We start from the raw sequence: 25,522 nt of genomic DNA on the forward strand, positions 1-25,522 counted from the left end.
ATTCTAGCTGCTTCATTATTATTCAAATTAACAACAAACAAATAAATGAAGCAAGTTGTTTCATTTGTTTTGTGTCTTTATGTTTGGGAAGGTCTCCTACATCAGTTTAGACAGGCTGAACACATGTAGCATTGCAGTACCAAATGCAGTGACCACTTGTGCCACACAGCTGGTGTCAGCAGCTGTTACCGCTTTTTTTTTTTTGAAGTTCCAATCCCCACATTTTAGATTTGTCTGAACAAAGAGGGGCGGCGGTTGCTTCAGACCAAACATTCCCATCTTGTCATAGTGTGAGTGTAGACTGCACATACTTCCATAAACAATGGCATGATGCTGGACCTACAATCAAGCAAATGAGAAGATATTTTGTCAGATACGTTTATAAGTCGAATTTGCATAAAATCAATGAGTTTCCATAATTATAATGAGCTGCTTGGAAGTTATCGATGTGCTAGCTACACATCATACTGTGTCCACAAATGAAACACTATAAAGATTCATGTATTAGCCATGCTTTTGCATTTATTATTAAAAAAACATTTTCAGTGCATGCTGCAGAAAATTTTAAAGTAGAATACTCAATATACAGTCGGAAAGAGGAAGACACATTTTAGACTATGTGAAATATCAAAGGTTGTGCATTTGCTACATTTGCAATGGACTTCCTTTTCCTCTTTCTGAGAACACACTACACACCCCAAACACCAACCACTGATCTCGTAATTACCTTTTTATGCAATAAAAGTCAATGTAATATATTCCTCCATGTAAGAAACCACTGCAGATAAATCCGAACCAATGTTGGAAATATTTGTTTTTCGCAACATCAAAACAATAAGGAAAATGGAACATTTCCTGTTGTGACATATGCCATATTCTTTCTTTATTCCTCCACTAAGGAAACAACAAGACATATGAAATGACATTGCCGGTTTACTTGAAACAGACAGAGAGCGAGCTCTGAAGGCTGTAAAATAACATTGGCTAAGAGCAGTGGATGGTCCCACCACAAGGAGGACAAGACAAAAGGGCACAGCAAGCCATGAATCATATGCTGCTGTCACCCGACCCCGAGCCATAACCCTTCACTGTGTGACTCTTTGTTTTGGTCTTACGTAATGAATGGTAGGCAGGGGTCTGCTTTAAGCATCCTTTTGCCCCAGTATTCAAATAATGTTAACATTTTACGACCATAGCTTAGTTAAGTCTGTCTATGGAGAGCAACACTGTTAAGATCAAAGGGAAAGGTTGATGACTACTTTCATCATAGGTTTGCCCTTGTAAGAATATATTAAATTGTTATAAAATGTCATCTTCATAGTGTCTTCAGGTACAAGCACTGTTAGATCAAGGGTTCAGGACATATATACCTTTATGATTTTATTGTTAAACTGTAAAGTATTTGTAGTGTTTGTTGTTCGAGCACCTACAAGTGTGAAAAGCTGATGCCAGTTCCTGGATTAGACACAGAGACACTTGGAGCCAACTCAAATAGTCTTGTAGTGTGACTTTTCACTTTAGCTGTTACTACTGAGATTAAATCATTGTGGCATGATCATTTTCCTCCTACTCATGACCCTTCAGGGGATCAGCCTCATTACTCAGCAGTAGAGATGAGATAATAAGGACAAAACTGTCCAGAACAAAAAACATATTGATTTTCTATGAGAATTTCGCATCATAAACAGAGTACAAACCTTTTTAAAAAACCCTGAGGGGAAGTCATTTGCCTGATGCAGGCAAGGTTTTGTACCTAAATCAATAATGTGCACATATATAGGAATGTCCCCATGCTGGATTGTAGCGTTTGAGCCGTTCATCAAAAACTCAGTCAATACAAATGGTCTGAAAGCACTTTGTTCTTTCTAGTATGGCGCATTTATCTGTGCTGAGCGTCAGGGGCCATTTAAAGGTCACAGCAGAAAGAAGACATGAAACATATTGCTTTGTGAAAATTGGGTGTCCTCGTTTCTGGCCTGTGTACCAAACACTGAGTGACAAGCTGTTGGCTTATGTTGAAATCTTCTGCTGGGTACCTCAAAGGAGCACAGAGCTGGGATCACTGTCAGTACGGCTGCAGTAATACCCTGGATATTTTCTCATTCATTGTCACTGATACTTTGGACGGAGTGCATCTGAGTAGCATGTCCCTAAAATTAATTGTTTTCAAGTTTTGTATGTATCTGTTACATAACAGGCTCACAGGCAACACGTGTTAGGAGTTACACTAAAAAGACACTTGAAAAATATAATAGTTTGTTTATGTATATATTTTCTACTTCCAACATGATGAACTGGATTACTACAAAATGCAGCATCCATATGCAAGTATACCAATTAGTCAAAATGTTAAAGTAAATATTCCCAGAGCCCAATGTAACATCTTTAAATTGCTTTTTTTTTTGCAAAATAAACTTTCCAAAACCCAATTATTGAATTTGTAATGATATAAGAGGGAAAACAGAAAAACCTCATATTAAAGGGCCTGGAACAATAAAAATACTGGACATGAATTTCTTTATAAATCTTGTAAACAACTGATAGAATATCTCAGTTTTTGCTGATTAATTTGACCAGCTAATCAATTAATGGGCAAATTGTTTCAGCTGTAAAACAAATGCAGTTATACGTTATATTTTTAAAATCATTGACAAGAATGCAGTGCATGTGTGGTATTTATGGCTTTGCATTTATTTGTGTGCAGTTAATGAATGGTCACATCAAATGTTTTTGAATTGCCCCTTAATCACAATCAGTCCTAAATATTTCAAAATGACCACATCACATCACCACAACTGAAACCTACTCCATTTTCCAACCTCAATCCTCCAAACCTCAGTGGGACCAAATGTTTAAAAAAAAGACTCCCTAAATTTCCTCATTAGGAAACTTGAAATCAGGAAAAGCTGTTCCCCTTGTGGACTGGAGATGTGTCCCACTTTGAGGCCTGGCAAACTGATATTTCCTCACATAGCCATTTGACAGTGTACCCACTTCAACCTTATGTGTCTGTGTTTGCATTGTGCACGTGTGAGTATATGAGGATGAAATTACAGAGCAGTATGTGGTTAATTGAATGGAGAGGCCTATACTTATGTCATCTCTCTCTGCCTCCCAGGTCTCCTTGCAGCCAGTAGGAGCAGGCTTTTTCCATAACCAGTATCAGACCTGAATAAAAAATTCACCAGCTTCACTCTCAGTAAAGCACTGTCAGCTTTGCTTCTAGGCCTATTGCCCACTGTATCCACTGCCAAGACTTCTGGGAGGAAAAACAAAGTTGAATTAAAATCTGGCGATTTTTTTTTCTTTTTTGGCAAGTGGCTTCTGTCCTCAGGATGTTTCGGAGCAGAACTGGGCAGACAAAAAAGCAATGTAACTAGGTCTCATATGACACTCACATAAATATTGCAATATACATTTGGGCTTTGACCACCTCATTTTCAGAGAAAGAATCTGTCTCAGATTATAACCCACATTTAAAAGAGTGAGTGAAGTTTTGTCACTGTGTGCGTCAGTCAACAGTGAGAGGTAGAAAATGAGGTTAAAAAGCGCTTTGGATTGAAATGAAATATTCATGAATCAAATTTGAATAAGCTACAAAATAGACAGCTACCCAGATTTGTAGGTAGGCTGCTCAGCAAGAGTATTTTGGTAAGTCTTTATAGGGATCCCAAAGTATTGAGTCCTGGGCTATTTTGGTGGTAGCTGAGGGCGTATGGTTCCAGTCAAACCTGATAGGAAAGCTGCTGAGTATCCAGGCACCTCACCCAGAAGACATTCAGCTAAATATGGTTTTGCTCTCTGATAATTTTGCATATATTCAGACTGTTTAATTGAGCTTTTACAGCAGTACCGTATGCATAATTCAAACATGTTGCTTTTATAGAAATATGTATCCAACCTGTCTGCTCCAGGGATGCTGTAACTAACCTAAATCTGATGTGTCCTCCAAAAATAATTTTGCCTTGGGGATCAGTAAAGTATTGCTTTAAAGATTGCATTTTAAATAGAAATAAATTAACTGTACACCAATGTGCTTTTTTTGCCACTGCAACCTAAAACAAAAAAACAAGTAAAGCAGAGACAAACACTAGCAGAAAATGAAACCTTTCATGACAACATATTTTTTTCACGAAAGGATCAGTTGATGAGAGCAGCAAAATTACCTCTGGCCCCCAAGCTCAGTGCTCTACTGAAGCAAACCCAACTAACCCCAACAGCAGCAATGCAGTGAAAGGTGACTTAAGGTCACTAAATTAGTATGGGCCAGATAAAAATGGTAATTTACCATGATATTACTCTAAAATGTTTGGTCAAGCACAAGCGTTTCATTCCCTTATTTGTCATGATAGCTCAGGGCACACAGGGTTGAGTCATGGGGGTTGAAACTAACAACTGGCCCTAAAGAAATGGAATAAAACATAACCTAATGTCCCTCTGAGATAGTGCATGGTATAAAAGCATGGACCAAACTTGACTTAAGTTCAGACTTAAAGTTTCATGGCAGTTGATTTAACAAAGACAAAAAAAGCATGGGGGGACACAAGATTAGCACATAAATAATAAAAACAAAGAATAAAATAAATATTACATTTATAAATTCAACATTTATTATCATTAATAATAGTTTGACATTTTGGAATATAAATCTTTTTCACTCTCTTGCGGAGAGTCAGATGAGAAGATTAATACTACTGTAATGTCTGTAGGCTAAACTAGAGTCATGCAATGGCTAGCTTAGCTTAGCATAAAGACAGGAAAAGGGGGGGGGGGGGACTGTCTAGCAGCACCTCTGAAGCTCTGTAATGAATATATATATATATATATCTTGTCGTGGCAACTTGTTTATACTTTAGTTTTTATAGATTAAACAATATGACTGATGCATTTTAAAGGTACTGGTAGGCTTATTCTTTTTACCTTTTAACAGAGCTAGGATAGCTGTTTCAACCTGCCTTCAGTCTTTTACCAAGGTAAGCAAACTGCCTGTTGGTTTATTTAGCCTGAAGACACGAAAGTGCTAGCATTGTTTTACTCATTAAATACTCAGTGCAAACGTGAATAAGTGTATTTTCAAAAATGTCAAACACTTTCTTTAAAGACATTGATTTGAAATCAGTTTTGCTTCTTGACATAATTTGGACAGAGTAACACTAAAATCATTATTATTCTTTCATTTATTCCTTAATTTAAATAACACAAATATCTATTAGTATTGACACCAGTAATAAAGAGACAAATCCCAAATATAAGAAATAGTCTGCAAATTAGTTAACAATTTTGAAGCAACTGGAATTAAAGAGTGGCTTTAAAAAAGGGAAAATATAAAAAAGTGTTTTAGCCTGTGTGAAAAAGTATAGATTTGAACCAAGTGTCATCTTGAGACATATCAGGAGTCTGTGCTGATAATATCATCACATTACCTTTGTTATACTTTGCATCAACTATGTAAAGTATAATTTATCCGATATTGTTCAGATAATGTGCCTTCTGAGTTCTTATTACCTGCTACTGTGCAATGAACTAGCACTTGTCTTTATGCATTAACAATTGCATGAATGCGAAACTGGTGCAGGAAAAATAATAAAAAAGGCACATTATCCAATATACAAGATGGAATACTGTATCTCAGATGAATTATACTCATAAGTAGACAGATCCAGTCCCTCTTCACATTCAAAGCTCTTCACCAAGAACTTTTCACTCTTTCTTCTGGGAGATGGCTTTCAAAATTCAATAACTTACTCAGGCATGAATCCACAATGTCAAAACTTCAGTTCAGCCTTCCAGCACTTTAAGCCACTGGGTCATACTTCTTCAAAGCATTTTTTTTGTCAGAGCATTTCTATCTTTACTTCAGATGTTTTCTTTCAAATGTTCCTGAGTAGAAGATGGGGACCTAAACCTTGAATCAGGAACCTCCAACTGTTTGAAGATCTTTGAGCCACTGGGTCATACCTTGTTTTAAGTTTGTCAGTTTCAGCAAGAGATGATGACAATTCATATATTTTTTAGCAACTGTCTAGCACTTTCAGCCACAAAGTCATATTCCTTTCACTCCTTTTTTCTGTGTGCTTTTAGTTTTTTTGCTGACTGCTGAAAGAAGAACTTTGTTTGTTTAACAATTTATCTTAATCTAGTCAGTTTGTTTCTGAGCTTGTTCGACAAAATAACTAATCTCAAAAAAGTCTGTGAAACGTTTCCTCTAAGTGTCTCTAAGAAATTGAAACCCTAATGTTTTACCTATTTTTGCGTTTTTTGTATCTGGCCTAACACACACTGTCTACCTTATTTAGAAGAAACAGTACCTTTTACTGCTTGGGAACATATCTTTTTGGCCCTTAGAAATGTATACATTACCTTGTGTCCTTGGTCCAATAATCAGCCCTATGGTGTTATTAGTGTAGATTGTACCTTGGTGGACAGAAATGGACTCCTACCCACGCCCTTATTTCTGACAGTGTAGTAATAGTCCATCTGTCTGTGTGGGTTTTGTTAAAGACAAGCAGTTTTGTTCGGTTACACTGCTCTCATCAACCTTTTTCTAGCTGTTTTCTGAGAAAAAGCTGGGACGAACCCACTGTACACTACCTGTCCAGCACTAAATGGTAGACAAAATTAGGGACTAGCTAGTAAATGCAGCAAAATTTAGCAGATAATGAGATGTCTTCCTCAAACGTTGGTGAAGATTAAAACAGAGCCAAAAGGAGAGTGAACATAGGAGTTATTTTTGTCAGGTGGCCAGAAACTTATTTGCCACTTTGACAACTTATATAGTGGTAACATGGTAGTGTTGTGTTGCTGACCCCAAATGGCCCAAAAATCAATTAGTGCTGCTTTAAGTTAATGTGTTTATATGAGCGATTTGTGTATCCAGTGACATTTAGGCCGAAATTACATAGCAACTCGCAACCCTAAGTAAGAAAAAGAAGTTAAACAAAATTATTGCAGGATTATAGAAATCTGTTCATATGTCTCTCTGTTTACCTTCACCTTAGAATTTCACAACATGGCTTTTCTGTAAAATGCTCTATACAATAATTCAGTCAACAAACACAGAGGGCAAGTTCAAAGCAGTTTTAATCGCATTATAAGTTTCCATACAGTCATTTACAAGTCTAAGCATCGCCATTGTTAAATTGCCATTTTCTTTCTTATCTTCACCATGCAGTGTCATCGTGAATTAAACAGCAAACACAGACCATGAGCACAAAGCCTATTTCCTTCCTGACAAACCCATACAAATTTGAAATCCATGGTTAATTACATGTTAACAGTACTAGTGGAATCCATTTTCCAGACCTCGTGGACCTTTTTGTTACATAATTGCTGGAAAGTTTCAAACTGTATTGAGTGCCAATCATCTCAGGATGACTTCACATAAAACAGACATTGACAGTTTTTTTCTCTTAAAAGTGAATGCAAGCAAAAAAATCTTGTGTCCAGTCCCATTGTTGTCAGGTCCTGCTCACCATAGGTGGATCTCAACACAAAGGCTTGCTGTGCCTCATGTTCTGGGCACATGTTCGGCCCAGGTTGGCCCCCTCTAAGAGTAGATCGGACAGTCGGTCTAGGCCCAGACAGGTGGTGAGGGGGCTGATGACACCATAGAGTGCCCCTAAGGTGATGCCGAGGGGCCAGCCAATGCAGAGCAGAATCACCAGCCAGATGATGCACCAAAAACACGACCCACAAGTGGCCATCCTAGTCTGGGAGAAAGAGAAAGGAAGTTTATAGAGGCTGCTTCTCTACTCAAAGTAAACAGCGCCATGCTTTGCAGAGTCAAATGCGTCCACTTGAGTTAAACAGACCTACAACTAATACTGAAAATTAATTTGAGATAAAGTGGTACTACTAAAGTGCAACAATAGCATCAGAGTGTTCCTGTGAGTGGCTGTGGCTCTTCAGTGGTGATGGGAGATTATCAGATTGTAACGTGCCCTGTTGATCTGGATGCACATGTCAGGATTAGGCAGTGGCCTTGACAAAGCATGATAAGCTGGCAAACCCAAGCAATAACTACCATGTCTGTGTTTTCCCACTGAGGTCAATGCAGCATTGAAGACTGGCGCTGGCACATTAGTCACCCGTTAATAGCAGATCAGCACAGATAATGCATAACTTTGGTAATGAGCATTACTTTGTGCGGCCAGGAGTATGATGTGCCGCTATTTAAAGCTATAAAAATGCCTGTTGTATTATCAGTGATGAAAGACTGCTAATTAGAATGCAGAGCAATATGTGATTCCAGCCTACCTGATGATTTATGCATAGAATAGTGATAAACATATTGCATTTGAAGACTATGCTTCAGCAAAATTTTACATGCAATATTAAAAGATAAGAATAAGACTGTAGCTTAAAAAATTTGGTGAAATCCACCAGAAAAATCTGCCCCAAGGCCCAGCCTTGGAGTTGAGATTTTAGAACTGATGGTTTTGTGAGTGTGAAAGTGTTGTGTACTGTCAAGCTGATTCCCTGAGCCTGTTTTAGCTGTAAGACACAATGGTCAGATCCTTCTCCCCTCCAGGCACTACTGTCTTAACCCTAAATAATGTGTAATTTCCTGTTGTGACATTACTGTCACGCAGGGTTGGGAAATAAATTACACATTCAACACGAGTGTGTCCCATGACGGATCCCGTGCTTTTGGGGAACGCCCTCGCATAAAAACAGAAGGAGAAACACATAAAAAAAACACACACACCAGCTGCTAAACTACAATAAATTGAATTTAGGAATGAATTGAAATTATTACACAACCATGACAATAGGACACTAACTTTCGTTGTGACATTAAACCTGACATGAAACATTCTGTACTTCCCTTAATTTTTTCCTCATGCACCTCTTATGACTTGCTGTTTTTAGAGTTAAAATTATTGCATTGCATTGTTTCTCTAAATTACCCAAATTCGATTTGATAAAAAAGCCTAAAAACGTTGCAAAACAAAGGATAAACTCATGAAGCAAATTCAATACATTCTGTACAAACTAACAATTTATCACCAATTCTAGAGACATTTTTGTGACAGTTTCAGCCTACAGAGGCCCATAACATACCAATTCTGCTCACGAACAACGTTGCATCAACAGCTTCACTGCATGCTGTTAGTCTTGGTGGAATATAGAGCCCATAGCAATGGTTAGAAGTGAGAGCTTTGCAAAGTAGCTATTAACCTAATGAATACCTGTCGCGTGAGTATAAAAGACATGTTCACCTTCAGCAGAGAAAGGTTCTGGAGGAATTGCTTGTTCTCCTTCTTGCTTGCAGCAATTCTTTTCAGCCTCCTAGATCCTCTTGTGAGACTTTCAGAAATGTCATGTGTGAGCAGTAGCCACTTCCCACCAGTTAGGTCTAATTTACTACAACAAGGAACCACAGGCAACTGAATTCTCAAGAGCCCAGCTGGTAGAAAAAACATAAAGTTAGTGGCTGGAAGGCTTAACAGAGGGAGGATATTACACAATGAAGACATTCATGTGACTCAAGAAAAAGTAGGCCATATACTGTAAATGATAGAATATCATGCATGTTTGTGCCATGGCTATATACAACTCCATTGTGGTAATGCCCATTCATACAATACAAATTATGACTCAGCATCATATCATATCATATATAATGTATATGTATAATAACAATATATAATCTTGTGGGATCTCTGCCAAAACTTTTGTAATTCATGGTTGCAACCTCAGCCGACAGAGATAATCTCTGTTATCTAATCTTGCTTTCTAATCCTTTTCTCAGCTGACAGAAAAGCATAGCCTACTACTCCAAACACCCATGTGAACCTCGACCCAAAGTGCCCTGTTCTCAGAAGATAGAAAAATAGAGATTACATGGTTCCACAGTTGACTGGATGCAGAAAATGTGTCTCTCCATATCCATCAACACATGGTTCTCCATCAGGTTCTTAGCCTGGCCCGAGCTCCAACAGCTGTGCAGCTGACCTGTTCCCTCAGCCTGCCTGAGGTATGATGTAACAACAACCTCTGGTGCATAATGAATGTATTTCCACAGTCTGTGTTTTTCGCCTGCAGGGCTGTGGACTGTGTTACCCTCTTCATAATGTAAAGCAAAAAAAAGAAGACCCAGATTGGAACGTTCAGATGGTTTGCTTTGGTGTCAAAACATCATGTCTCAAATGATTTGCTCAAATTCAGCCAGCAAACCTCAACCCCAACACTGGTCTTGTAAATAAAAACTATTCTGCTGATCACTGCCCTGTTGGTCCTCCACACAAAATTATGAATGGCAGAGGATTTAAAGCTTTCTGGTTGAGTGACTGTGTACATCCACAGGGCAATTTGAATTCCCCCTGTATACCACAGACCCTTGGGTGAAGTGACTGACCTACAAATGCAGCTTAGTTGCAGCTTGTGTAGCTGGTATAGGCTGAGCCAATCACATTTCAGTTGTGCTTAAAGCAGAGGGGGGAAGCAGATGAATGGATAAAAGTATCATGACAGAGAGATTTTTAACAATGCTTAAACATGTTGACTATACACTGTATTTGTCTGTCAGAGTGTGCGTGAGACAAAGATATAGATTAGACCCTCTTACAGAGTATTATAAACTGTGGTAGACGCAGATATACAGAACACCAGTAGAACATCTCAGAGACAATGAAGGATTTTATTTTTTTTATTTTTTATTAAAAAGTACTGAATGTTACAAAATTGAATGTTTGAGAAAAAAAATCTGGATCTCGTTTATCATTATAGCTTCAGTAGAAAAAACGAATTCAGACTTCACACTAATCTTTTCTTAAGGGACAATCCACTTGGTCCCCTCAATAACCAAAGCCTTTAATTAGACAACAGTCCCATATGAGCATGCTCTATGGCTCTTGCTCCTTTCCACTGTCCTCCCCATCACTGTCGCTGTCTCTGCCAGGGTGCTCTGGCATCTTAGCATGAGCCACAGTATCTTGATTTCCGTCCCCTGACTTTGGCTCTGAGTTTGCCTCTCCTTCCGGGGTTTCCTGCTCCATGGGGGTCTCTTCCTGTGGGTCCACAGAGCTAGCTGCCGCTTTCTCCTCTGCAGCATCTGTTGTGGTTTGTTGCGGAGGCAGAGCCAGTTTCTGCTGTTGTTGCTAAGGGAGAGGAAAATATTCAAAATGTGGAAGAAGAATGTTTCTACCTTTATTGTACAAAATATCACGTCTAGGTTCATTGTACTGGAAAATATTATGCATTGAGATATAAATAACATCATAGAAAAATGTTCTCTCTACTCAGTTTTTGTTCTGTTTCCCCCTCTTTTATATCACAATCCTCTTTTTCAGTCAACACAAGACTATGTGTAACACTAAATGGACAGTTAAAACATCAGTTGAGCTCCACTGTTAACATTCTTGGCTTGTGGCCTGTTAATTCTCCACATGCACAACAGTTATTTTACATCTGACCCATTTACTGTGCTGCATTAAATTTTAAAGGTTAAAAATACCAAAATAGCAGCCACGAAGAACAGTTGACTGTTTGTAACACTACTTAATGTAACGACTTAAGCTAAGGACAGTGTATGTTAGTAGACGTTCAATAACAGGAGTACAAGTTTTAAATAGCCTCAGGTGTATCATAGATAAGACATTACTGTAAGACAGAAATATCTGCACTGCTACTTGATTTACAGTAGTGTATCTCCTCTTTGACACTATACATTGTTGTTTTTATTAAAGGTTTTACCTGTTTGTACTTCATGGAGGTCTGGATCATGTGCATGTACATATTGTACACTAGGTTGGCCATCTCTGGCATGTTCTTGACAATCTGGTCTGGCTGTCCAGAAGCATCTCTCTGAAGGGAAGAAACCAAAAATAATAGTTAGAGAAAGATTGTTTGGAACCCTGGATGTGATGTGAATGGAATGATAATGAAGAATCTGTGTTGTTTGGCGCATCTCCTGGTAAACAACTGATCTGAGGCAAAATGTGCAGGGAAATTACAATTCACTTCAGTCCCACCTCTACCTGCTTATTATTTGAAAGCATTTTTTTCACTTGCTGCCTCCAGTGATCACAGCTCACACACATTCAAATACTTGACTAAAAAGGAGTTGAGAATGCAGAGTCCGTAATTTGACATATTTAGTATGCAGACAGAGTCTTACTGCCTAAACTGAAGGGTGAGGCGAGCAGAATATTCATTTTGCTGGGCTGTTGCCTCCTAAATCCAGGGGTGATCCTCACAGGACCCCTTTGGGCATCATGTCAACGTGAATGCACTGACGGCTTCAGTATAGTAAAACGTAACTGTGCATGGTTTTATTGCTGTAAAAACATTAGTGCTTTAATGTGCTTCCCAATGAGTAACTGTGATTAGACATAGTGCTTTATCGTCTTTCCAATAGTCTCCAGTAATGCTGTAAATATGTATATATTCATAGAGCATTAAGTAGCAGTGTTATAAAAAAAAAAAAGGATAACTGCTTCTGAATCGGCACCGTTTAGTTGCCTATGACAGTTCTGTCAAGTGTTGCCAGACAAAATCTGACTTTTAATCTGCATCTGCATGAAAGCAGCAGGGGTTTACTGACTCCAGACAGAGCGGTTAAGCAGGGGCCGCATGTGTGTGCCCAAAAGAGCTGTCCCCCATGGGAATGAACACTCTAGAGTCAGAGGAAGTGTCAGAGGCTATGGGGTATTTTAGACACCCCTGTTGCCACACACGCCAGCCAGCGAGACACAATGACCAGACAGTCATCTCATGCTGGCCTGGCGGGATTTGGGAGAGTGGTTTTGCCTTCTGACCTTTGGGGGTTAATTATAGCCAGGCTTGTGTAATGTGTTTTCCCATGCTTGCAGATGGCCCCTACAAAATGCTGTTAACAGAACAGGGCCTATGGGTAAAGCTGCAGTAAGACTACGGACCAGTTAGGACCAAGGGGAATGAAGATTCCATTCAGAATATAGAGGCAGGATTAGAAAAAAATCAGGGGGCTGTGGCAGCAGTGACTTCAAGGGTTGTAGGGGGATGGTGTTGGAAATGGGAACTGGTGCGGGGGGAAGTAAGCTCAGTTCTTATCAGTAAATCTGGAGCTTGAGTGCTTCATTATCAGCCAAATTTAATGGAGTAGAAGATTATTGTGCTTCAAGAAGCTGGCGTGTGTGTGTGTGTACGTACAGGCTGTTCCTGGCTGTAGTACTCGTGTGGTCGGATGTGCAGCTGCAGTGGTCTGGCAGTGAGCTGGTTGAAGGCAGGAGTCAACTCAAAGCAGTTCTGAAACAGAGACACCCGGGCAAAGATGTACAGACCCAGTCTGGCTCTTGACATGGCTACCACCAAACGCCTCACATCCCTGTGGAGTTAAGAAAAAAATAAGTTAAAATTGGTTTGATACAAGGGATAAAAATCAAAAAGAAACGGTGAGTGTGGGGGAAGAAAGCGTGAAATTGTAAGAGGAGGAGAAATCATGTGCAGGGGCAAAAACCTAAGTAAATGGATTAAAGCGAAAGTATCAAGCAAAAATTGTAAAGGAAGAGAAAAGGTAGTGTAGGAGGAGAGATGTTTAGTGAAGGATAAGTAGCAGAAAGTGAGGGGCATAAATATAAAAGCTAAGAGGAATAAAGGAATGAAAGGCAAAGGGCAGGGATAAACATGGCAGACAACGAGAGGGAGAGGTGGGAGAATACAGGAGAGGGCAGATGGGTTACATTTTCTTGCCATCCAGTAGAATTAAGGGATTAGAGACAGAGGAGTCATTTCCCTGAGAATGGAGGAATCTTTCTCAGCTTGCTGTAATTGCCAAAGTGGTTGTTAACCTGCCACACTGAGGAGGAATGTTGCTCAAAGCCTATATACCAAAGTTAAAAAGTGAAACACTGCATTTGGACACATGGTAAGATACAAATGCATAGTGTATGAAACACTATTCTCACAATATTGAAGTTGTATACAATATACATTGTGAAATATTATTGACACAGCTTTAAAAAGCCACACAAATGTGCTCTTTAACAAATGGAACCAATACAAAATAGGAAAGAGAGGATGTAATAAAGCTCTGTATTGTGTGTTTTAGGTGTATGAAGAGGCAACCTAATGGAGCTGTGCAAACTATGACCATTTAGCTGTCCTGTGAATATATAAGAAAAAATACATGTTGGTTTGTAGAGATCCATAGAGCATGGAAGATGGCAGATCATTTGAGGGGGAAGAAGTCTTTGGCTTACTTAAGCTGCTCTGGTGATACTGAAAACAGTCTTTTATTTGATGTAGAACATTTGGTACACACACACATGCTTGTGTGCACGCACTAACAAAGTACACATGAACAAATACACGCACTGAAATGCAGCCAAAAATTGTGGAATATGTCCACCTGAGCACTTCATGAGATTAAGAGAATTAATCCTTGCAATATGCATTATGAGCTCCATGAATATGTGGAAGGGTTAAGGAAAAGCTTATGATGGGAACCATTGTGCTGGTTTTATGAGTGAGTTAATGTGCACAGCCTATAGATTTATGTAAAAACTGCTGCACATTTCAAGTGAAAAGGGGGTGCATGGTACAAAATGAAACTTGAAAGCAAAATGTTTCCACAGAGACAAACTACAACAGCCTACAACCAATGAGCACACAGCTCTAGATGAAATGAGCCAATCGTGAAGCATGATAGCCTGTGGACATGGCACTACTAAGAGATGCCCACCTGGGCTGTGCTGTGACATGGCAGGGCAAAGTGGATGAATACTTTGTGTGCGTTTGTGTTCCCACATGTATGTGTACATGTCAGAGCATGTCTGGATCTGGGCATCCCTGTCAAACAGTGTGTTCCTGCATGTGAGCGTGCCTGTGTGTATCAGCAGGAATGCTTCTCCTGTCAAAGCAAGGGTCAGCTCATCATATGGTCAGCTGTGTCCCCGTGGTTGTCACGGCAGCAGATTGCCACAAGGGGAAATGTAGGAAGAGAGAGGGGGTGGGTGCAGGATGAGGACTGTGAGGTAGGACTCAGTGGTGCACAAGCGTGATCCCAGTATAGGAAAAACACAATGGATAGCACAATCATTTCCCATGAATCACTGCCTTTCCAAACAGTCAACTAACCATTCATAAGTGTCAGGGACACCAAAATATGAATGAATGTAATGAATGAATATAATGTTAAAGCAAACCAATGAAAAATGGGATTTAGAAAACATTTTCTATCATTTAAAATGTTCTGTTATTGATTTAAACATTAGGCTTAAAGCTCCTGACAACATGGTTTAAAAAGTATATCTCTGTAACATCAACATTTCTAAATTCTTAATAAAGTAAAAATATATTAAGGTTTTATTAATCAAGCTTTAATACTCAGGAATTCAACTAATCTGTGGTTTGATTGGATTTGATGTGGCAGCATAAACAAATAAATAAATTCCATGTTCTTGTCTTTAAAAAAAAAACCCAGCAGAATAGAAACTCTTGTACTATTCTATGTCTCTTCCGTTAGTAACTGGGACTGCAGCACGCACTGTTGTGCAGACGCTCTTGCCAACAATCCCACATGGAGTGGGCTCAGAATGTGTACAAGGCAGGGTGTAATATCCACTGTAAGACAAGATCAAATGAATGATACTGAGGGCAGAGCAGACGCTGCCAACAAGATAAACTACCACTTTCCGTGGCCCACTGCACTCCTCATTCCCAGCTACATCAAGTCATTACTTTATCTGTGAGATGAGGAAAGAACAAAATAGAGTTTTTAAGTGTTTTCTGTGCAAGCTAAAAATGACCAGGCCCAAGGAACGACTTATTATTTGCACTGGGGTTCCAATTTGCAGACTGTCCAATGTGAGGGCGAGTGAATGCACTGGCAGTACATCTGCGATAAAGCTGTGAACAGTGCAATTCCAATAGCAGCTACTTTACATCAAAGCAAGAGGCCAACATAGCAAGCTTAAGTACTGTGGAAGAGTTCAGACTCAATTGTCTGGCATTAAAACATGCAGCATATTAAGTGTGAAGAGCACATCAGAATCTCATGGCAGTGGAGGAGTGAAAGGCTATTTCACCACAAATCAATTCAGTGAAATGAAGAAGGAGACGCAGAAAGATAAAGAGAGCAGAGGACAAGTCTTTTAAGAGGAGCAGCCAGCAAGGGAGTATACATGAGGAGCTAGCAACGGGACATGGAATGAAAAGACATAAAATCTACCGCTGGAGTTTGGTTAACCATCACGGCTCTTAATAACTGTTACATGGTGGGCCTTTAATCAGAGCACAGCTCTTTGTTTAATATTCTCAACCCAATCATCAGAGCACAATGGCTCCTCTTAAACAGGACAAAAAGTACAGTCAGCTACACAGACATGCTGCTGTCCTGAAGCACCCTTTATCCTCTTTTCTGCCTCAAATTAAGCTCATGCATACTTCAAGACAGCCACAGTGTTTTTGTCTTCCTTTTCTTTTAGCAAACTTCATACAGTAGTTACACATGGACAAAAAGAGAAAGCCTCCTGAGAGCAGCTGTCTCAAGAGAGTTAAGTGCCTACATTTTTGCAGTGTTGTTGCCCATGGGGAGGTATATCTTATGTGTAGTTTCTATCACAGTATTAGTATGTAGTAGTAGTATTTTTGTAGCAGAATAGCTGCTGACAGTATCTATTTTAAGTTTTTCTACTTGGCATGCATTGAAGTTATTACCTGAGGTGTCCTACGGCTTTGGTGCGGACCAGTGAGAGGATGATGTAGTCATTCTGCTGACCCTGGAACCTGTCGACAGTTGTCACCTACAAAGACAGACATATTCATTAGTGAGCATAAAATCACACACACATATATATAAATATACACACACATATGAGAGATATGCTAAATAAGCTGTGGCAGCTGATAAATGTAGCAAAGTAAATGAGCTTGTGCATTTTGGGTAGGTAGAGGGATTTAGCTGAAATGTTTAAAAACATGAGCGAGACTGCTCTCCGTCTTAAATTCTTTTTTTCATCTTTTTTATTTATTTTTGAGGGGAAAGACGAGCGAAAGTGCCTGTGTTTTCTTGTTATTGCCGTTATCACTATGGGCCACATGGGCAGCCAGCGGGGCTAATACGGCTTAGAGGGCATTTTCCACCACTAGCCTCTTACCTGGGCCCCTGAGACTCAGGGCCAAGGTACTGGGGGGCCACGCTACTTGACTGGATCAGAGATTATTTCATGGAGACAGAGAACAGATGAGAGGTGGCTCTCTGTGCGATATTTTTTCAATGCAAAAGGAAACCCATGTCAGCCAATTTTCTTTTATACCATGGTAATCCTGTCTTGCTGAGAAACATACTTATTCCCATATATGAAGAACAGAGCTGTGTTTTGAGTTGGTAAGTGCTGTTACACCTTACATAATAAAGACATCCCACTGCACTTGCATTTTAAACCTGATACAAAGTCTGGAAAAATGAGATCAGATGCAAACATGTAAAAATGGAACCCATAACACATACAGTACTCGCTCTTTGTGGCATAGCACTGGCTATAGTCCATGTCAACATCTGTGGAGTGTATTGTTGGAGTATGGTATCAAAGGGACTCATGTCTTACTGTCAAAACACCAGTTTCTCATTCTCCAGTGGATATAGCCTAGGCTTTCTGTGAATCTTTAATGCTAATGGCAACCTAGCTTGAAGGAATACTGTTAGCCTAAACCTTTTGAGAGAAAGACTACATAAACAAATATGTCCTTTCTTTCTACTGTACAGACAATACTCCAGTGTGGTTATATAGGCCACATGTTGAGAAACCCAAACCCCAGCAGAAAGAGGCCTTTCCACTATAGATCCATTTTCTAAAGTGGATCAATAGGACATCAGCCACTCTTGAGAAGCCACACTGTCAACTGATGAACCAGCCATGGTGAATAAATCATCATGTGGCTGTGGTAACCTCCTATTGGCTAATGCAACTTGATTCTGAACCTCCCCTTTGCCTAACCTCCAAAAACCTGCTTTTGGGAAAGGAGTGTGGGGGTAGAGTGTGTCTGAACGTGTAAAAGACAGAGATGGAGCTAATGAGGTAGTAGACCAATATTTATTTACGTCTCCCTGTTGCTATGTAGAACAGGTGCAGGACCAGAGGCAATAATATGTTAGTTTTATAACAGCATGAGCTGTTGGATGTACGTTCAAGTATAATGTTTAATGTTTGAGTCACACAGCCGTGGTATGCGTGCAAATGTCCACACACACACACACACACACACACACACACACACACACACACACACACACACACACACACACACACACACACACACACACACACACACACACACACACACACACACACACACACACACACACACACACACACACACACACACACACACACACACACACACACACACACTTCAATGCACCCTCCATTCAAGTAGGCTACTAACTGTGGACTAAAGTGGCCGACTCTACAACATAGTTTAAACTGAAACAGTGCAACTCATTTTGCAGAGAAGGGGTGCTTAAGAGAGTGAGTTATTCTTAGCCCACAGACAGTGACAAAGAAGCCCAGATAAGGAATCTCCCCAAGGCACAGCATTTTGCATGGTGTTTAGTTATTTATGAGAAATCTTCCAGGGAGTGAATTACAGAGGTCATGTCATTGTGGCACATGCATGACTATAGATACAAGCAAGTACACAAACAGTGTGCTATGAGTCACATATTTGCACACACACACACAGGCTCATGTACGCACAAATACAAGCGGCTTGTTGCCAATAGAGGCTATTTGACAGAGAATCATTTTCTTCCATCTTGACCTCCCTCTCCTCATTTTCATGAAGACAATGACACACTGTCTCTCAGCTGATGGTCAATGGTGGATCTGTATTCTCTTTCTCTTTTCCTTACTCTGTCTATCCATCCTGCTATGTCTTATTCATGGCAATTACGGCCGGGAATGTGCAGATGTCAGACTAACAGATTGTTGCATTTTTCACAGGAGACTTGAGTTAATGGTGAAATGCCTCATTTCTTGTGGCTTCATATCCATGTGTCTTACGATTTCAAATGTGCCTAAAAAGGCTTGCTGAGGCATGTTAAGAGGACACGTTTCCAATCTTCGTCTGTCTAGATGACATCCTGGTTGCTGTCACACAGCAGGACTTGTTTTCTCTGTTGCTAAGGTTCCTGCTCTGACAAAATGAAGGAATTTTACAGGAGAGATGGGGAGAAGTGTCTCTTTGTAGTCATGTCTATGAATGTGGGAGTGCTAGAGAGGAATGCAAAAAAATGGACACAGGCACACCCTACTTGACTCTAATGATGGATTTCAACTACCAGGAGATAGATTGACTATCACAATCAGTTACAATTCCATCACTGTTTGTTGACCAAGATTTGTGAAACAAGAGCAGCTCTTATTACTCCAAATCCAGTTTGTATTTATGTGTTTAAGTCTTGGTTAGCAACCTAGATGAATAAACACCCTAGTATTCAAAACATACAGCACCAACAAAAAGGGAACTCAAACTGACTTTATCTATAAAATTCCCAGAGTTAACTAACAAACATTCATTAAAGATGCATAACTGCATGCAAATGTTGTGTTTAAGATTCAGTAGACAGCTTGGGCTATTGTGCTTATTTGAGTATGGGACTGTGACTGGTGCTAACTGGCCTTACACTCCTTTTCTGTCTAATTAAAGTTATCCCAGTAAAGTGGGCTGACTGCTGACATTTGCTTGGTTTTAGCTGCTGACACATTGTCAGACACTGTGAACCCAGTGCTCAGTGCCGTGACCTTTTAGATGCTCAGCATTTTTCCACAAGAGCCCCTCTCTCTTTTTCATCCATCTCCCTCTCTAGCTATCTTTCTTCTCAACTAAGCCTGTCACCCCTGTCACTTTATAACTGGGCAAGCAACTAAGGCCACGAGCACACTGAAGGACGCTTTCTTAACATTGCAGGACATTTAACATGACCAAGCACAATTTCTGGCTAGCTGTCAGAACAAGGAATATACTTGGAGACAAAGCTTGCACATTGCAAAATACAGACACAACAGGGGATTGTTATACACTCAAACCTGCAGTTGGTAGAACGCATCATTCATTTTACCTAAACAAACTGCTATCACAAAGACATAAAAAAGGATCCAATTATTGCCTGCTTAAACAATTATTAAACAGTAAGTAGCTGCAATTTGTGTTTGTACTTTTATAGATTAAAAGCTAAAAACATTCTACATTTTGCTTATTGTTAACAAATCCCATAATCCCAAAGACCAAAACCAACAATGGTCTTACTAATAAAGTCTGATATAGCTATTCCTCTGCACTTTGATTTTGTTAATTACTATGAACATGTGTATTGTAGTTTATATATATATCCTTCAGGTACACTTCTTCAAGTATCCTTACTCTACACTCATTTAAAATCTTGTCATGATTTTATGAAGCCGTACAATGAAGGCCAGGGTGACAAAAATACAATACTGTTTTGCGCAAGAGTGTCGAGTGAACCTCCATGAGCCACTCCTAATATCCCTTCCTGCAGGAATCATACAGGTCCACTAAATCTGAGGAGTTAATGTATGTAACACTTGACGGATAACAACATTACATCATTAAAATGTTTAAATTTCACAGGGAGAGAGATTAATGTGCGTGTGTGTGTGTGTGTGTGTGTGTTTGCAGTACTGGGAAGCAGCTACATCAAAGGTCTTGTGAGTATAGGGAGCTGTGAATTTCTCTCAGCGCAACAGAATATATGAGGTTGGTGCATAGGCTGCAGCTGACATCTGAAGGTGTGAAGAAACTGTACTTATGTGCATGTGTGTTTGTTTCTACTAAAGTAGTCTTACACACACTGTACATGATGTGAAAACATGTCTGTTGGAGCTGTGAATTCCTTCCTGACAGGAGAGAAGAAATGTATCACCCTCAAGTGATACGAGGAGTGTGCACACTTCATGTATGTATAATCGGGTGTGTCTCACATAATGTTAATTTTGGTAACGAAAACTATGACTAAATATGTTCATTAACAACCTTTTTTCCCATGACTAAGACAAGATGGCACTGACCTCATTAAACTGTACCAACATATAGCTATATTGTTGACAAAAAAGACAAGTCAAAAAGGTATTTTGGAAAACAATATATATATATATATATATATATATATATATATATATATATATATATATATATATATATATATATATATATATATATATATATCTTTTTTTCGTTGAAAAAAACAAGGAGACAATATTATAGACTCACAGGAGGCAGAGTGTGAGCAGCACGTTAGAAGTAGACGTGCACCTATTGCAATTTCCTCGGCCGATTTTGATTTTCTTTTGTTATGACTAACACTAAATGTATAGTATGTGAAATACTGAAATATGTACAAGCCAACATTTAATTAAACCCATGCTGTCTTTATATCGTATTCTTTTCCCTAATTTGCATATAATACAGAGATACATAGAGGGATGGCTGTTTATAAAAAACAATAACACAGACTATAACACATGGTCTTTAAATTAACTACTGCATGTGTGTCCTTACCTTGTTGGGCTGTCCAAAGAATGGATTTCCACCACAGCGCTGGTTGATGACGTCTCTGATCAGATGTTTTTGTCCATTGTAGGTGGTAAGGATGCTGATGCGGTCAGCAGGATAGCCCAACAGACGCATATACATGTACAGAGCCACAGAATACTCAGCCTCCCCCAGGTTCTTCACAGAGTGAGAGAGAAAAGAGGGCAAGAATAACATTTTGATGTTATTATAACTACACAAAACATATTTTGAACAGATGTTTGGGAGATAGTGTGTACATAATACATAAAAGTATGCATTTCATGCCTACTAGCATGACCTCAAAAACAAATGATCAACAATAAGATTTTGTACTGACTCAAAGTAAATCAAACATTACTGACAGTATTGAGGAGAAGTTTAGCTGAAGTACCCGATCACATTGGTCTTCCTACCTATCAGCACACTACAGCTGGAAGGACCCCGTTTCAAAGAAACACGGAGAATGAATGACATATTGTTACTGTCGCTTTAGTATTTCTTAAGTGGCTCAAAGATTAACCGAATAGCTAATTGTGTTGTTAGAAGTGTGACAAAAGGCTGCATTATCAAAAGTTTCATTACTAAGTCTGATGGCTGAGCCTTATCGTATTACCCATATTTACATTTTAACTAGGAAATGCAAGTTTTCCGATATACTGCTGCTAATCATTTCCAGATTCTGTTATAAAAGCACTAATTTCTCAACGAGAAGATATTTTATCTTATTCAGTTTTATTTCATGTAATTAAAAACAAAAAATAACTACAACACTGTCCTAAAACATGTAAACATACCTATTTATTATAATTATTAACCTGACTCTAATTCCAAATCTACAGGCCCCGGAACAGTTTGTCCTCGAAATGTGACTAAACAAGAAGGGTAATACTGAAGGAATCATTCACCCACTTAACAATCCAATGTAATAAACAAATTCCTCAGTATGTGCATTCCGGCTTTGAGGCTACACTTCTGCCCTTCAAATGCGACCGAAAAAAAAAAAGCCTACATAGTATGCATTATTTATCCAGTTTCAATTAAGCCTGGACTGCAGTCTCACATCTTTGATAATAATTAATGAAGCCTCATCAACAGTTCCTGATCCAGCTGCACTGGATTCAACACAAAAACTGTGACAACCTTTGTTCCTCTGTGCCTGTTGCCTGTCGTCCAAATGGCACAAATTCACACAATAATGTGCACTCTGATTATGTGTCTACCGATACACATGATGTGTTGAGGTTTGTAATTAAGATAGAAGGTGAATTTTGGTCTTTTCAAACTACTTTGGAAGTAAATCTGAAAATTGACAAGACTGTTGCCCACAGATCTGCCCACTAGTCTGCATGAGAACTGGGGAAAATGAAGGATGGAAAAGGGGCAGAGAAGTATAGATACAAACACATCACTGTCTAGCAGGAGCTATAAATCTAGTCTACCTGTGATAACTCTCACAGTGCCATTTGCTCTTATGTAAATTAAATATAGCTTGTGAAGCAGAACAGCCTACACTAACAGCCAAAATGACAGCTGCTGAAAAGCCTTTTTCGATCAACAAAGGATGTTGATTTAGATAAGCATCTTACTCTTTATGAGCCATTTGACAACTTTTGGGAGTATTATCAATGGGCTACGACCCCATGTGGAAAGTGCTTTAGCAAATGATGCGAGAAGCAGGGACAGACCTTTGGATTTCTGCTTGTCTGTGCACACGCATGGCTGTATGTGCATGTGATGGGTGTACAGTTCCTGTATGAGTGCAAAGCAGTTGTTGAGGCGGTGTTTGTTCAGCTGTGACAGGCATTCAGCATACACTGGATACATTTACTTCTCTAGTGTCCAATTTTCCCCTCTGGTTCCTAAGAAAATGTGTGTGTGTGTGTGTGTGTGTGTTAGGCATAGTGAGTGATCCTGCCAATTCCCTTGAGGAGCCTGAAAATGGCAACAGGCAAATGGAGTTGAGGTTCATGTGACCTGGTGTCTCGAGGAGAGCACATGGTCTGGATTTAAGAACAATAAGAAGCTTCAGGGGCATGAGCATGCACAGGAACCGAGGCTGGACCTACATTCATGAAGTTCTCTAAAGCATGTCCATTGGCTACAGAGTTTACTTATAAATCAGTGGCGCAACCGTTAACTTTTATTCTGCACATAGCTTAACAATATAGTACTTTAAAAGGAAATGTGTTTATAGTAAAACAAGGTAACTAGTTTCATGTCTACATTTAATCTTAATAACTTTAAATATTTTATTAAAATCTACAATGATCATTCTAGAGTTAACAAAAACATTTTGCCTCCTATGCTGGTATAGTGCCAAATAAACCTTTTTTTTTTTTTAACACACCCCTATCAACTCCGCCTCCTGCTCACACACAATCTTGAGTGTCTCAGCAATGTGGAGGATGAAAGGATGAAACACAATCTGGCTCCTGGTGTGAAGGACAAACCCACTGGTCTGTGCTGGGCAGCCAGTGTTAGCCACACTCAGGGTTATGAATATATCATATGGAATATCATATGGACTGGTAGCTAAACCATTAAAATTTAAAACTGAATGAACTGCTGTACAACAACTATGGCTGAGAGGCTACTCTGGTGGAACTAAGTGTAATATGTGTGTATATGTGTAAACTGTGCTGGGAAATTGCACGTAAATGGCCGCACACTGTGTAACCTGAACTATTTCTGCTGTTCTTCTTACATTGTGTACGTACCTTTGCTGTAGATATACTTAATACTGGGTGTAGATACTGAATAATGGGTAGTAATACATAGAGTAATACATATAGAGCCTTTGTAGATTCATCCAGCTGGCAATGGGTTACTTATTGTTTAACCATTTTTCACAATATATTAACAGTATTTTCTGGAAATGACAAATTCTTGTTATTTTCTAAGTTTGGTTTTAATTTCTGAAGAAAAATCAAAGAGAGTTTCAAATGTGTGATATCAACATAAGGTAGACGCAGAGAGAGTAACTTTTTGTAAGTGCTTAGTACCTTATGCACCCTGAGTACAAATAACCACTGTGCTGTGTGTGTATTTGTGTACCCTGGGGTGTAATACTAACCTGATAGAAGTAAGGGTTAGGCTCAGACTCTCCCACGCCATTGAAGTCCTCCACATTAATAAGCTGGAAGTCAAAGGTCAGGCCAGGGTTAGGCACCTGGAACTCAGGCATTTGCTGAACATGAGGCAGGTTTCCCAGGTGTTTGTAGCGCCAGTTGTACAAGTTACACAGACTGTGGAATGAGGAGATAAAAACATTGTCATACTGTTGCTATGTCCTTTTTGTGTGGCAACATCATCAACCACCAAGACGCTGAATCTTTTCTAAAATGAAGTCTGCTGAAAGTGACCCTAGTCTCATGTTATCTGCTGGGTGACCCACCTTGCACGTGCACGGCCCTGCGCATCCAGATCTATGGTGGGCACTCCCAGGCGTACAAATCGAGTGAAGAGAGACTGTTCCATGTTTGAGTACTTCTGGAAGGCCATGTTCTTGATCACAGGGGGCAACTGGTGGTGGTCTCCAATCATGATCCAACGCTTCAGCCTGCTGTATCCATCCTCTGGGTTCTGTAGAGAGGGGAAGAAATACAGAGAATACTTAAATGAAGGAAAGAGGTCAGTACTAGCCTGAATAAAATATTGTTGAAAAATTGTTTTAATCTTCTGCATTTGGCACATAAATGTTGCAGCTTATCTGAAGGTACCAGTTTAAATTAAGATTCCAGCCTGTAAAGTCCAACCTATGTGCAGATGTGTAAACCCAGTGCACTACAACTACGCAACATTGTCCAGCTTTATTCAATTTTGTTTTTGTCTAATGACTTGAAAATATGATATACTGTATATAAAATCAAATCAAAAGATAATAACATTAACATTTCAGGTGGACAGTTAAGCATGAAGGATCAATGCAGTGTGTTTTACTCACGTCTATGTCATGCTGCCAGATTTTGCTCATTAGATGAGGTTTATTTGGAGCTTGACATCAGAA

The 25,522-nt window shown here is 39.3% G+C and overlaps 2 protein-coding genes and 1 long non-coding RNA gene across 5 annotated transcripts in view; 1 reads left to right on the forward strand and 2 right to left on the reverse strand.

The window, feature by feature from the left end:
* The window catches only part of stxbp6 (syntaxin binding protein 6 (amisyn)), a 191,817-nt gene that overhangs the window by 158,552 nt on the left and 7,743 nt on the right, over positions 1-25,522 (forward strand). The gene's annotated exons all lie outside the window — the stretch shown is intronic.
* LOC134001163 (uncharacterized) lies at positions 7,063-9,357 on the reverse strand. The gene is made up of 2 exons (XR_009927463.1): positions 9,222-9,357; positions 7,063-7,709 (listed from the first exon to the last, which is right to left on the reverse strand). It is a non-coding gene; the product is annotated as an uncharacterized LOC134001163 (long non-coding RNA).
* Positions 10,651-25,522, reverse strand: part of aqr (aquarius intron-binding spliceosomal factor) — a 73,800-nt gene continuing 58,928 nt past the window's right edge. For both annotated transcript variants that reach the window (XM_062441029.1, XM_062441028.1), the window contains 7 exons: positions 24,911-25,098; positions 24,590-24,761; positions 21,502-21,672; positions 16,642-16,727; positions 13,135-13,309; positions 11,698-11,808; positions 10,651-11,102 (listed from right to left, as the gene is read on the reverse strand). In XM_062441029.1, coding sequence (XP_062297013.1) covers positions 10,848-11,102; positions 11,698-11,808; positions 13,135-13,309; positions 16,642-16,727; positions 21,502-21,672; positions 24,590-24,761; positions 24,911-25,098 — 1,158 coding nt within the window. In that variant the 3' untranslated portion in view covers positions 10,651-10,847. The remainder of the gene's footprint in view (positions 11,103-11,697; positions 11,809-13,134; positions 13,310-16,641; positions 16,728-21,501; positions 21,673-24,589; positions 24,762-24,910; positions 25,099-25,522) is intronic.

Source organism: Scomber scombrus, chromosome 19 (assembly GCF_963691925.1).
Source record: "Scomber scombrus chromosome 19, fScoSco1.1, whole genome shotgun sequence".
NCBI lineage: Eukaryota > Metazoa > Chordata > Actinopteri > Scombriformes > Scombridae > Scomber > Scomber scombrus.